General features: G+C 41.4%; 1 gene segment (V, D, J or C); it reads right to left on the bottom strand.

Moving 5' to 3' along the window:
• Nucleotides 1-4133: 4133 nt before the first annotated feature.
• On the bottom strand, nt 4134-4615 carry LOC120555093. The segment is given in 2 exon segments: nt 4134-4456; nt 4564-4615. Coding segments are annotated over 2 exon segments (375 nt in total).
• Nucleotides 4616-13362: the final 8747 nt, after the last annotated feature.

Below are 13362 nucleotides of genomic sequence, written 5' to 3'. Positions count from 1 at the left end.
CTGATTCTGGCCAATATACAGTAGGCTACAGTACACCCACTATAATAGACCTTTTTCACAGCAGACATGTTGACATGTCATAGTAGTAAAAGCACAAGTGTATTCAAACCCATTAATGATGGCTGCATTCCACTTAGGAGTACGGTGGCCGACAGGGGCCAACGCCCTGCAACTTCAGAAAACACATGCAAATAGACAAAACACAAGCAAATTAATAAAACAACTTCATTAATTTGACAACACATGTGCAGCATTCAGCAAACGCGCTGCATATACACACAACACAACTAAATATACAAACGCGCTGCACACAACACAACCAAATACACCAACGCGCTGCAATTAAAAAACGATGCAAAAAGAAAAGCAAACCCCCGAAAAAAGAAGCAATGCAAAAAGAAAAACAACTTCATTAATTTGACAACACAAGCGCAGCATTCAGCAAACGCTATGCACACACAACAAAGCAAAGCAGTTTTGTCTTTATGTGCAGGCGGGATTTATTCAGTTTGATAAATCCCACGGTAAATTGGCTGGTTTACTAAACAGGGAGGGATTATACATAGTGTGTTTTTTGTATTTCAAGAGCGAATTGCTCCACAATAAGAATACAGATTGGTCATTTATTTTGTTGTATAATCACAATATTACACTTGAGGAGGCCTACACTTCAGTGATGTGCTTTCGGACCTGGAAATTAAACCCTCTTATTTAATGTGGCTTAAACAAACGTCAACGTTAAACGCTGATGCAGTTTTAAATGTTTTATTACCACGAGTTTACAGACGTCTCTGCTGATTGAGTTCCACCTGCGACCTGAGCCCAGACACACCCACCAAACGAGAGAAAAGATATCTCAAACAGGGACTTAATATTTACAGTCTATGATCTCAACGTTGTCTCTCTCTCGATCTCGATCTCTCTCTCTCTCTCTCATAAGTCTGCTCTCCCCCCAGCCCAAAAAAAAAAAATCAGCTGTTCCACTGCTACAAGTGTAATATTGTGATTATATCAAACTGAATAAATCCCGCCTGCACATAGACAAAACTGCTTTGCTTGCTCCATCGTTTTGTAAGTAAGACATCTGCTGAAAAAGTTATTGTATTCATTAGCATGATGTCGTAAAAACACCAAAGGAAGAGGAGCCGACCAAACGCGAGCTTTTATTTTGAAAAGTCGAAGCTCGAGCACGCCACCAGCCTCCCGACTGAGACGGGAGCATACAGCAGACTGTATATTACTAATATATTATGTTATTAATAAGGGCATGAGACAGGAGTTCTCTTTTTACTATGCAGCCATACCCGACTCTAATAAAAAGGCAGAAAAGGGGTCATAAATCCAGCTGATTAGCTGCTCCCTCTAGAGGTCTGGAGAACTTCCGTTGTGGAATCTGGATGCAGCGGTTTTTTGTTGCATTTGTTTTCGGGGTTTGTGTGCTTTTCTTTTTGCATCGTTTTTTATTCGCATCGCGTTTATGTATTTGGTTGTGTTGTGTGTATTTGCATCGCGTTTGCTGAATGCTGCGCTTGTGTTGTCAAATTAAGTTGTTTTTCTTTTTGCATCGCTTCTTTTTTCGGGGTTTGCTTTTCTTTTTGCATCGTTTTTTAATTGCAGCGCGTTTGTATATTTGGTTGTGTTGTGTGCAGCGCGTTTGCTGAATGCTGTGCATGTGTTGTCAAATTAATGAAGTTGTTTTCTTAATTTGCTTGTGTTTTGTCTATTTGCATGTGTTTTCTGAAGTTGCAGGGCGTTTGCCCCTGTCGGCCACCGTATAGGAGAGGCCCTGGTATTAAACCATTAATGATGGCTGCATTCCTGCTGGTCCTGGTATTGTGCATGCTGACTCACTGAAATAGCTCACTGGGACACTTGATGGAATTGAGCCATTGTTAAGATTATCAATTTCAGCTGTGCTTTTCCTACTATGACAAGTCAAAATGTCTGCCTTGAAAAAGGTCCATAGCCTGCATTAGACTACACTGGTCACTTCCCCATCAGTCAGGCACAAGATCTGACCATAATTACACTTTTGCTTTCCATGAACTGTCGTTGCTTTAGCCTTTTATTTCAGCTGAAACCCTGGCAGTGGTAAGAGAGAGAAAATAAAGAAATATCAAAACATAATTCTAACCGATGTGCGTATTGGTAACACACGGCTGAAGAAGCCGACAAATATTCTATACGTAATTCCCTCCTCTTAAAATCTATATCTTTCATAAAGATACCCATCAGTGAATGTTAACGGGGTTGTCGGTCTCCAAATGTTTTAACTCTCTCTCTCTCTCTCTCTCTCTCTCTCTCTCTCTCTCTCTCTCTGCGCCGAGGTTTGCCCTTATCTATCTTACGGGGGTGCCGTTATCAATCGAGTATTGATTGGTCAGTAGGCGGTGCTTTTACACCGGTTGATCTCTGATCTCCAACATAACCTGCTCCCGACCAGGTTAGGTGTTCAGCATGAGTTACCATGGCGATTGAACCCGATAACAACTAATCCACCTTCGTGGTCCAGAAAACCCTGGGTTGAACCTGAAGTTAGCTCGTTAACGCCACATCTTGCTTCGTAGTCCAGGCCTCTGGTCTGCCAGGAAGAATGGGCTAAAATTCCTCAACGATGTGCAGGTCTGATCCACAGCTACAGGAAGCGCCTGGTTGAAGTTATTGCTGCCAAGGGGTCAATCAGTTATTAATTCTAAGGGTTCACTTACTTTTTCCATTGCCATTTTCAATGTTGAATAAGTGTGTTCAATAAAGACATGAAAGATCAGAATCTGTTTATTTTAGACACATTGTTTGTCAATCCCCTTGATTTAGATGAATATCAGATCACATTTTATGTCAAATTTATTCAGAAAACCATGAAATTCCAAAAGGTTCACATACTATTTCTTGACACTATTTACATATTCCCATGGAGAGGATATTGAAAAGTCTGGTAGTAAACTGACAAGTTTGGGAGTTTGTAATGTGAAGATTTCACCAAGTGAAGCAGTGATGAGTCTTTATAGAAGGCTGAGGCCAGTGTTGTAGTTCTCAATATCAGTCTTGGTCTCCAGACCACTCTTTGAAGGTTTTGGTCTCGTCTCAGAATCTGACGCATTTTTCCTCGGTCTTGTCTTGTCTCAGATCTTTGGATCCAATTCCATGATCTTCCTCAGCAGACGGAGTTCACCCAGTTCTCATGGAATATTTTAACTTCTAAGCCAACGTGGACAAGAAGTCTCACAAATGCTGAGAGGAATGGGAATTTGAAAATCCACATTTTAATGACATCTGCTGAGGAAAAGTATGTGATATGATTAAAAGCTCAACAACAGCTACTGGATGGACGTTGTGAAGAGATTATTGAAAGTCAAGAATAATCTCAATGTATTTGTTGGGTTGTTGATTTGCATGTAGGAGAAATTGTGTTTTTGAAAATTTTATATAAAGACAGTTATAGGATTTCTTTTTTTAATTATTTGTATGAGTTCCTAATTGGCTCTTGTTGATTCTTTGGCATGAATCTGATAAGAACATGAGATTCTAATGTGATCTGAATGGATGGTGTCATCTTGAGTTAGCTGTGTGATTCAGCTGTCTGTGCTCTCTCTGCAGGTGATGGTTAGAGCAACTGGGAACAGCTGAGGATGTTCCCAGTAGCAGGAGGTTATTTAAGTCTGGATGCAGTGCAGCCCTCTCTCTGGCTGACTCTCCACTCTGCTGCAGCTTTGCTCCTCTCCCGTCTGCTTTAGTTCTCTACTCTGCTCCTGTCAACCTTTTACTTTTACATACCACTCATGCACATCACACCAGCTGACTTTACTGATATCCACAGCCCATACATTAGTTAAAGTTAACCCTTTAATTTGGTTTAATTTGTTATAATAAATACATTTTGTAAATTTGTAAATTATTATTATTATTATTATTATTGGTGTTTCTCCCTTTTGTTGTGGCAACTTGAACCAGGTCATAACTGTGTGTGTGTGTGTGTGTGTGTGTGTGTGTGTGTGTGTGTGTGTGTGTGTGTGTGTGTGTGTGTGTGTGTGTGTCCTCAGTGAAGTGTATCAGTCTCTGCAGTACCTTCCAGCTGCAGCAGTCAGTTCAGTTTCTGTTCAGTCTGACTGAGGGAGGTTTTGTACGACGCTTTTTCACTGTGTGAACACATACTGGCTGTTGATGTAATGTGCACTCTGACAGTAGTAAACTGCTGCATCTTCAGTCTGGACTCCACTGATGGTCAGAGTGAAGTCAGAGTTTGATCCACTGCCTGTAAAACGATCTGGAATCCCTGATTGTCGAGTGCTAGCACCATAAATGAGCAGTTTAGGAGTTTCTCCATCTCTCTGTTGGTACCAGTGCAGATAGCTCCCACCATAAACCCTCTGACTGGTCCTACAGCTGATGGAGACGGAGCCTCCCAGAGCAGAGCTCACTGCTCCAGGCTGAGTCACTGTGACCTGGCCTCTGGACTCTGAGGATACAGAGACAAAAACATAAAGCAGCGTCACGGTTTAGTCGGCTTCATTTCAGAGGGACGGATGTTGATAGAGGAGAGGAGTTTGATTCTCTGGACTTTACCTGTGAAGCAGCAGCAGAGGAGAGTCCAGATGAGGACGGAGATCAAAGTCATGTTTTTGATGAGGAGGATTTCTGTGTCTTCTGTTGTCATGAAGGACAGCTGTCAGTCATCCAGTGTTCAACTCTCAGGACTATAAACTCTCCCAGAGCACTGGAGCATGGTGCTGCTGATGCAAAGTGGCTCTCTATGGAAATGCTCTGACTGACTCCAACAGGGACTTGGATTACTCTGATGAGGCTGTTCATCAATGGATCAATCACTTTATCAGAGTATTGATTAGTATCTTTCAATAACAAATCTTCCATATGTTTGATTTAGACTTCCCAGGACCAGCTGGAACATATAAAAGAAGTATTTTATTCCCTATGCCACACAGGTATTGAACACATAATGACTGCATCAGAGAACACTTTTTGTACGATTTACTCTCTTGTATTTTTATAGGACTTATTTCCTGCTACGTGCCCATTTGCACTATTTTATATTGTATTCTGTATGTTTTAAATGGTCAACACTGGCCTCTTAGCGGCTGGGAGCAGAGAGGCAGGACACATATGCAAACACACAGAGTCAGTGAACTGTAGCTGTCCTCAACATGTCATGCTGTTTCCCCCTCAGTGCTGTGAGCATGGACCTACATATTTACATATTCACATGGAGAGGAGATTGAAAAGTCTGGTAGTAAACTGATCCAGTGACTTGTGGACAGTCTTGTTCTGTTTTTACTAGTTGGTAATATAAGTCTTTTTGAAAATGATTAGTTATATTAATATTAATGCAGGTTTGACATTTTTGGATGCTTGTAATGTGAAGATTTCACCAAGTGAAGCAGTGATGAGTCTTTAGAGAAGGCTGAGGCCGAGGATCTCAGATGACATGCATGAGAAACTCCAACCAGAAGTTTCTGACATTAAAAATAAATTTCCGTTCATCTCCTGAATCAATGCTATTTATTCCCAGCAAGTCAGTACTTCATGAATGCATAATTACCTAGATCCACTTCGAAAATTACACATGAAGATGCAACATCTTCCAGTTTCCTTTTCGACATTCGAAGCTGCTGTTAACCTGAAACGTACGAAAAGTAAATGGCTAACGTTATAGCAGAGAAATCTTGGGGTAACCCTTAGTAACAGAAAAAGCACAACCTTGTGGGTGAATGAAACCGTTGATTCCTTCATTGATGTTGTTTCATGCAAACTGTTCCGTTCTCTCTCACACACATGCAGGCACAGATTATTCCTCCATAAAGTGAGTAACTTCACTATAGAACTCTAGGACCTATTTCTGGCAGACTGGCACACTATGTTTGTGTTTTTTTTTCTTTTACATTTATCTTTTTATTTCATTTAGACATAATACATTATGAAAGTATTAAACTGCTGTGTCAGTGTTATCATGTTCAGTAGCACGTGATGATACTTGTTTTAAAAAGGCATTCATGATTTGTGCATGAAATGTAATATTACTCTGTTGTCTACTGTGGTTTATATGGTATCGATGGTGCGTTGCTGTGTAGAGAGGAATCTGCCGACACTGTTTCTTGATTCTAAAGGTTTATTTACATCAAAGAAATCAGCATCTTGTACAAGCTCTGCAGAGCTCGGAGAGGACCGCTTCTCAGATTCTCAGAAGTCACTCTGCCTTTTCTTTGTTTGAACATGGTATATATCTATAATATGTGTAACATAGCTGGGGGAGGAAACAATACTTTGACCAATGGCTATCATCCTTTTGGAACCAAGCCAACAAGGGCATCCCTAATTCTTTCCAGATGTTTCCAGAGAAGTGTCCAGCGAATGTAGGCTAAAGTTCATACGAGTTTCTTTGTTACCAAAAACTTAAGACAAAGTTTGTAAAAGGTCCATTAGAAGTCCAGATACTACACTACATTTGAAGATTGCATTATGACTTGTTAAAGGACTCTAAATACAAAGTGTATGACTTGGGACTTGACTTGGGATTTGGTAGTCTTGACTTGGAACTTCAGTGCAAAGACTTCGACTTACTTGTGACTTGCAAAACAGTGACTTGGTCCCCGCCTCTGAAGATCATGTGGTATGATTGAAAGCTCAACAGCTACTGGATGGACGTTGTGAAGAGATTGTTTTGCTGTTTCCAAAGTCAAGAATGATCTCAATGTATTTGTTGGGTTGTTGAGTTGCATGTAGGAGAAATTGTGTTTTTGCATATACTTTATATGGATGCAGTTATAGGATTTCTTATTTCTTATTTGTATAAGTTCCAAAATGGCTCCTGTTGATTCTTTGGCAAGAATCGCATAAGAACATGAGATTATTATGTGAGGCGAAGTATGCAGATCTGGTGGTGGAGTGCAGAGAAAGTGGATGGAGTGTGAGGCGGTACCCGGCCGGAGGTGGGAGCCAGAGGCTTTGTGGGCAGATCAACATCACGTCTGCTCAAGGAGCTGGGACTACGTGGAGCCACACTGAGCAGATCCACCAAAGAGCTCTCTGAGGAAGCAGAGAAAGCAAGCCACTGGCTCTGGCTGAAACGATGAGACAAGACCTGGGGAGTAACATCTAATTAGGTTTTGCTGCAGGGGGTGTCAGGGAGACGTCCCTGTTCACTGCCCCGCCCCACCAGGAGATGTTCTGGGTTAAGGGGCAAAACGTCAATGAGCGGTGGTCCCCAGCTGAAGACCCTGCAGCAAAACCTCGCGGTATGCGGTCAGGTTTAGGCCTGCCTCAGGGAAGAGGACGCCCCTCCCATGCACAGTCCACCTCAGGCACCGTTGGAGATGCAACAGGCCAAAAGCCCAGCAGAAAGAACACCTCGCTGTAATGAATGATGATATGAATGCAGTAGCTGTTTTTGGCACGGGCGAACGGCGTACGCCTGGGGGCGGCATTTTTCATGACACTTGGGGGCGACACGAGCACTTCAAAAAAAAAAAAAAACTAAAAGTAGACTAGATAGTAGAAGGTCACGAAAGCAATCCAACTTGGCAAAAAAAAGACGCTGTTATACTTATATTTAGGATTCACAAGGAGGAGCGGGCGTGAACGCCGGTGGGTGTGTGTGTGTGTGTGTGTGTGTGTGTGTGTGTGTGTGTGTGTGTGTGTGTGTGTGTGTGTGTGTGTGTGTGTGTGTGTGTGTGTGTCAGTGTGAGCGCCTGTCCTACCAAAGCAGAGAATTAGCTCCACACATAGTTCATTATAGGCTAAGTTTAAATATATTTGGAATATCCATTGACATATTCACATTTTACATGAAAAAAGTTACAGTATGGGACGTCGCATAGCCTTACTGTATGTGCTGAGGTACATTTTCACATAATTTATATACAAGTGGACACCTGAGTATTATCAACTATATTGATATAAATACACTGAGAACATGCTTTTAAGGATATTGAAGTCAAATGGAGTGATAGTGATGTCATAATGCAGGAACAAAATAATCTGTATTTTCTGTACATATTCACATGGAGAGGATATTGAAAAGTCTGGTAGTAAACTGATCCAGTGACTTGTGGACAGTCTTGTTCTCTTTTACTAGTTGGTAATATTTAAAAACTACTATTTGCTCGAAGGGGTCTCACCCAGGGTGTAATTCAATTTAGAACCGCTACTGTATGAATGGATGGTGTCATCCTGAGTTAGCTGTGTGATTCAGCTGTCTGTGCTCTCTCTGCAGGTGTTGGTTAGAGCAACGGGGAACAGCTGATGATGTTCCCTAGCCTAGAAATCTAGGACGCACCCTAGATGCAGCAATTTTATTTTGCAGCCAGGGGGTCTAGGCACTTGGTCAGGCCAATCACATCATGTACAGACTTGGTGGGCGGGGCTTATGGCTGCTGCTGCTGGGAACAGAGGTCTTCTGGAAGACTTGGAGTTAAGCTTTTCTTTGAGAAAAGAACAAAGAACGGCATTGAAGTCATTCTTAAAAAAGGAAGATGTATTCCGAAGTTTTGCCGACTGGATACGGCAAAAACTTTGCTACCTTCTTCGTTGCTCTGCCTGGTTGTAGCGCTATGCTATTATGTGCAGAGGGAATTTGAAAGACAACCGTTTATCGCCCTCGGATTGAGCCCTGTCAATGGTGAGTTCCCAGACCCAACATCTGGATGTGGGTCTGGCTTGGTAGGCTAGATGTTCCCAGTAGCAGGAGGTTATTTAAGTCTGGAGGCAGTTTAGCCCTCTCTGGCTGACTCTCCCGTCTGCTTTAGTTCTCTGCTCTGCTCCTATCAACCTTTTGTAACCCGCACACACATATTTACCACTCATGCACATTACACATGAATGACTTTACTAATATCCACAGCCCATACTTTAATTACTTAAGTTAACCCTTTAATTTAGGTTGATTTGTTTAAATAAATATCTTTTCTAAAAATTTGATCGTGGTGTGTCTACATTTTGTTGTAAAAAGGTGTGTGTGTGTGTGTGTGTGTGTGTGTGTGTCCTCAGTGAAGTGTATCCGTCTCTGCAGTAGCTTCCAGCTGCAGCAGTCAGTTCAGTTTCTGTTCAGTCTGACTGAGGGAGTTTTTGTACGACGCTTTTCACTGTGTGAACACATACTGACTGTTGGGATAGTGGAAACTCTGACAGTAGTAAACTGCTGCATCTTCAGTCCGGACTCCACTGATGGTCAGAGTGAAGTCAGAGTTTGATCCACTGCCTGTAAAACGATCTGGAATCCCTCGATTGTCGATACTAGTATAGTAAATGAGAAGTTTAGGAGTTTCTCCATCTCTCTGTTGGTACCAGTGTAACCAGTTAGAATAAACACTCTGACTAATCCTACAGCTGATGGAGACGGAGCCTCCCAGAGCGAGCTCACTGCTCCAGGCTGAGTCACTGTGTACTGACCGCTGGACTCTGAGGATACAGAGACAAAAACATAAAGCGCAACGGCCAATATAGTCGGCTTCATTTCAGAGGGACGGATGTTGATAGAGGAGAGGAGTTTGATGCTCTGGACTTTACCTGTGAAGCAGCAGCAGAGGAGAGTCCAGATGAGGACGGAGATCAAAGTCATGTTTTTGATGAGGAGGATTTCTGTGTCTTCTGTTGTCATGAAGGACAGCTGTCAGTCATCCAGTGTTCAACTCTCAGGACTATAAAAACCTCCCAGAGCACTGGAGCATGGGGCTGCTGATGCAAAGTGGCTCTCTATGGAAATGCTCTGACTGACTCCAACAGGGACTTGGATTACTCTGATGATGCTGTTCATCAATGGATCAATCACTTTATCAGAGTATTGATTAGGAATCTTTCAATAACACTTTGACTTCTTGACAAATCTTTCAAAATGTTAGATTTAGGCTTCCCGGGACCAGCTGGAACATATAAAAGAAGTCTTTTATTCTCTATGCCAAACAGGCATTGAACACAGAATGACTGCCTCAGACAACACTTGTAATTTTTTAATATTTGCTCTCTTGTATTTTGTATTAGACTTATTTGCTGCCACCGTCCATTTGCACTATTTTATATTGTATTTTGTATACTCTGAATGTTTTAAATGATCAACACTGGCCTCTTAACGGCTGGGGAGCAGAGAGGCAGGACACATATGCAAACACACAGAGTCAGTGAACTGTAGCTGTCCTCAACATGTCATGCTGTTTCCCCTCAGTGCTGAGAGCATGGACCTACATACAGTGGCAAGAAAAAGTCGCCTTGAAGCTTTTAATGGAATTTAATGCTGTTTCTGAATAAATTTAAGTCATAAATGTGATCTGATCTTCATCTAAGTTAAGGGTATTGACAAATATAATGTGTCTAAAATAACGCAAAAAATTTTTTTGATCTCCCATGTCTTTATTGAGAACAACTAAAAACTGCATCGCGCTTGTGCAAAAAGTATGTGAACCCTTGAGTTAATGACCTCCAAAAAGCTAATTGGAGTCAGGTTTTAGCACACGTGGAGTCTCCGTTAAGATAATGAGTTTGGAGGTGTGGACTACAGCTATTTTGATTAAAAAAACCCTCAAACTTTGGGAGTTTGCACTGCACAAGAAGAACACACTTATGTGAGCCATGCCTGGCTAAAAAGAGCGTTCAGAGGATCTGTGATCAAGAATTGTTGATTTACATGAATCTGGCAAGAGTAACAAAGTTATTTCAAAGACTTTAGGCAAATAATCCACAAATGGAGACACTTTGGGACTATTGCTACTCTACCAAGTGGGCGCCAATCAAAATGACACCAAGATGAGTGTTCAATAAAGACATGAAAGATCTGAATTTGTTTATGTTAGACACATTGTTTGTCAATCCCCTTGATTTAGATGAAGATCAGATCACATTTTATGACCAATTTATTTAGAAAAACATGAAATTCCAAAAGGTTCACATACTTTTTCTTGCCACTTTATTTACATATTCACATGGAGAGGATATTGAAAAGTCTGGTAGTAAACTGATCCAGTGACTTGTGGACAGTTTTGTTCTGTCCTTCCAGTTTGGTAATATGGTTTTTTTTGATAATGATTAGTGATATTAATATTAATGCAGGTTTGACATGTTTCTAATGTGAAGATTTCACCAAGTGAAGCAGTGATGAGTCTTTATAGAAGGCTGAGGCCAGTGTTGTAGTCAGGGCTGGACTGGCCATCTGGCATATCGGGCATTTTCCCGGTGGGCCGACGGACTTTTGGGCCGAACCGCCGATATAAATAGGCCTTTTTTATTTTTTGGCCAGGCCGGCCCATAAAGAACTCACTGCAGCCCATTGGTTAATTTTCTTTATTGGCACTGGCCTGACCCAATCAAATCCAGGATCCCCCTTCCCCATTCTGGGCCGCAAATTTACGAATCCCACTATAAAGAAACCACCCCTCCCCCCCCCCAGACCCCCGGGGTAATAGCTATGCTGGAAGTTTAACATTCACGTTAAAATGGACAAACAACCACCAAAGTGCAAGGGAGGGCAGAGAAATTACAGGAGAAAAAGATTAAAAATCTACAGGCGGATTCCTCAAATATTTCGGACATGTTTGGGGCTGTAGTAGCTTCTTCAACATCAGCATTACCTGAAGTAGAGGAAGGAGGAGGAGGAGAGGTGGCTGGCTATACAGAGAAGCAGAAACAGATCATGACAGGGAAGAAGCCGAGTGACCATGACAGGGCCATGGGAGCGAGTGAGGAAAAGATGGAAGAGAGAGTAGATGACGATGTGGTAAGGAGTAGGCAAATTAACAGGGACTTTCATGAAGGGAGGGAGGCTGTGTGTGTGTGTGTGTGTGTGTGTGTGTGTGTGTGTGTGTGTGTGTGTGCGTGCGCACGCGTGCAACGTCATAACGATAACAAGCAGTTTGGCTGTAACATTAAAGTTAGTGGCTGTCAGGTAACCTAACTGCTTAAGCTTACATTGAAAATGCTAGCGGTTAGCCTGTTGGGTAGCTGAAAAGTCTGTGTGATCTATAAAATCAGTGTTGATATAAGCATCAGTGTTCCTTGAATGGCTTAATTAGCTTCTCTTGTATTGGTGCTCTTTTCCAGGGCATATACTGTACTACTCTCAGCTTTATTGTAGCTTTTGGGAAGGGTTATAGTTATGGTTATATTATTTAGCAGACACTTATGTCCAAAGTGACAAAATATGAATCTTACAATAGTTAAAAATAGTTAAAAATTAACAGTAAACAGTTTTTAAAGTTTCTACGCCAATATTAAGCAAAATAGTAATAATATCAATAATGACAATACAATATCAATAATAAAACTAATAAAAATACCATAAATATACAAATCATAACTCTAAGAATGAATGAATTATTTAAGTGTAAGACCAACAGATAAGTCTTGACACCCCCTCTTGAAGGATCCAAAACGATCACATGAACGCTGAACTAGGCAACTCATATCATAGCATGCACGCATATTTTGAGAGGACTATCTGCAGGGAATGTGTCTGACCAATCACGGGTGGGGGCGCGCCTGGGCCAAAAATGCCAGGGCCAATGTTTTGTCCCAGTCCAGCCCTGTACACCACCATTAAAAACAATCCACGCAGTTTGGGACAATGATGGCATTGATCCATTAAAAGGATGTTTTTACTGCACTAACTCTGGACCTCTTCCATAGCTTGGATTTAGAAGAAGCAACAGACACTATTACTGATTATGTAACATTTTGTAGAGATAACATGTTAACTCAGATGTCTATAACTTTGTATCCAAACAATGAATCTTATATTTCCAAGGAAATTAAAGAGTGTGTAGTTTGTAGAAAAATTGCATTTAAAAATGGGGATATTGTGGCCATGAGAAATATATATAAAAAAAACAACACCAAATTAGGAAAGGCAAGGAGGAAGGAGAAGGAGAAATTTGAAACCCACTGCTCCACTATGAATATGAAAAAAAAGTGGGATTCCATGAAATGTATGACAAACCTGGGACCTCATATTTAAAACGGTGCGTAGATTCTATTCTGAAAGATTTAGTGCACCAAAAAGTAAGAAATTTCGTACGCAAAAACTAAATTCTGATTCGTAACACCTTGCGGCGCACACCGGTACGCACTCTTCTCGTCATAAAAACAGACGTGCGTTACCTTATGCGGTCGTGCACGAGCCTCACGCTCCTCCCAACGTCGTCCCATATTTGTCCTAATAAGGTCTATGTTAATCAATCAGTGAATATAGCAGCCTTTTAAAGAAGCCCTTGATGACCAATCATGAAACGAAAAAATGGGGAAAAAACACGATTCAGTGATTGTGAGATCGATGTGCTCCTAACAGAGGTAGAATATCCAAACTAAATCCTGTTTGGAAGCCTTAACCCTTGTGTGGTGTTCATATTTTTGTTACACAGCTTTAATACT

This window comes from Perca fluviatilis, unplaced genomic scaffold (assembly GCF_010015445.1).
Source record: "Perca fluviatilis unplaced genomic scaffold, GENO_Pfluv_1.0 PFLUV_unplaced_scaf_2, whole genome shotgun sequence".
NCBI classification, from domain to species: Eukaryota; Metazoa; Chordata; class Actinopteri; order Perciformes; family Percidae; genus Perca; species Perca fluviatilis.
The sequence above is the reverse complement of the archived record's forward strand: the minus strand, read 5'-3'. Positions and strand labels throughout refer to the sequence as shown.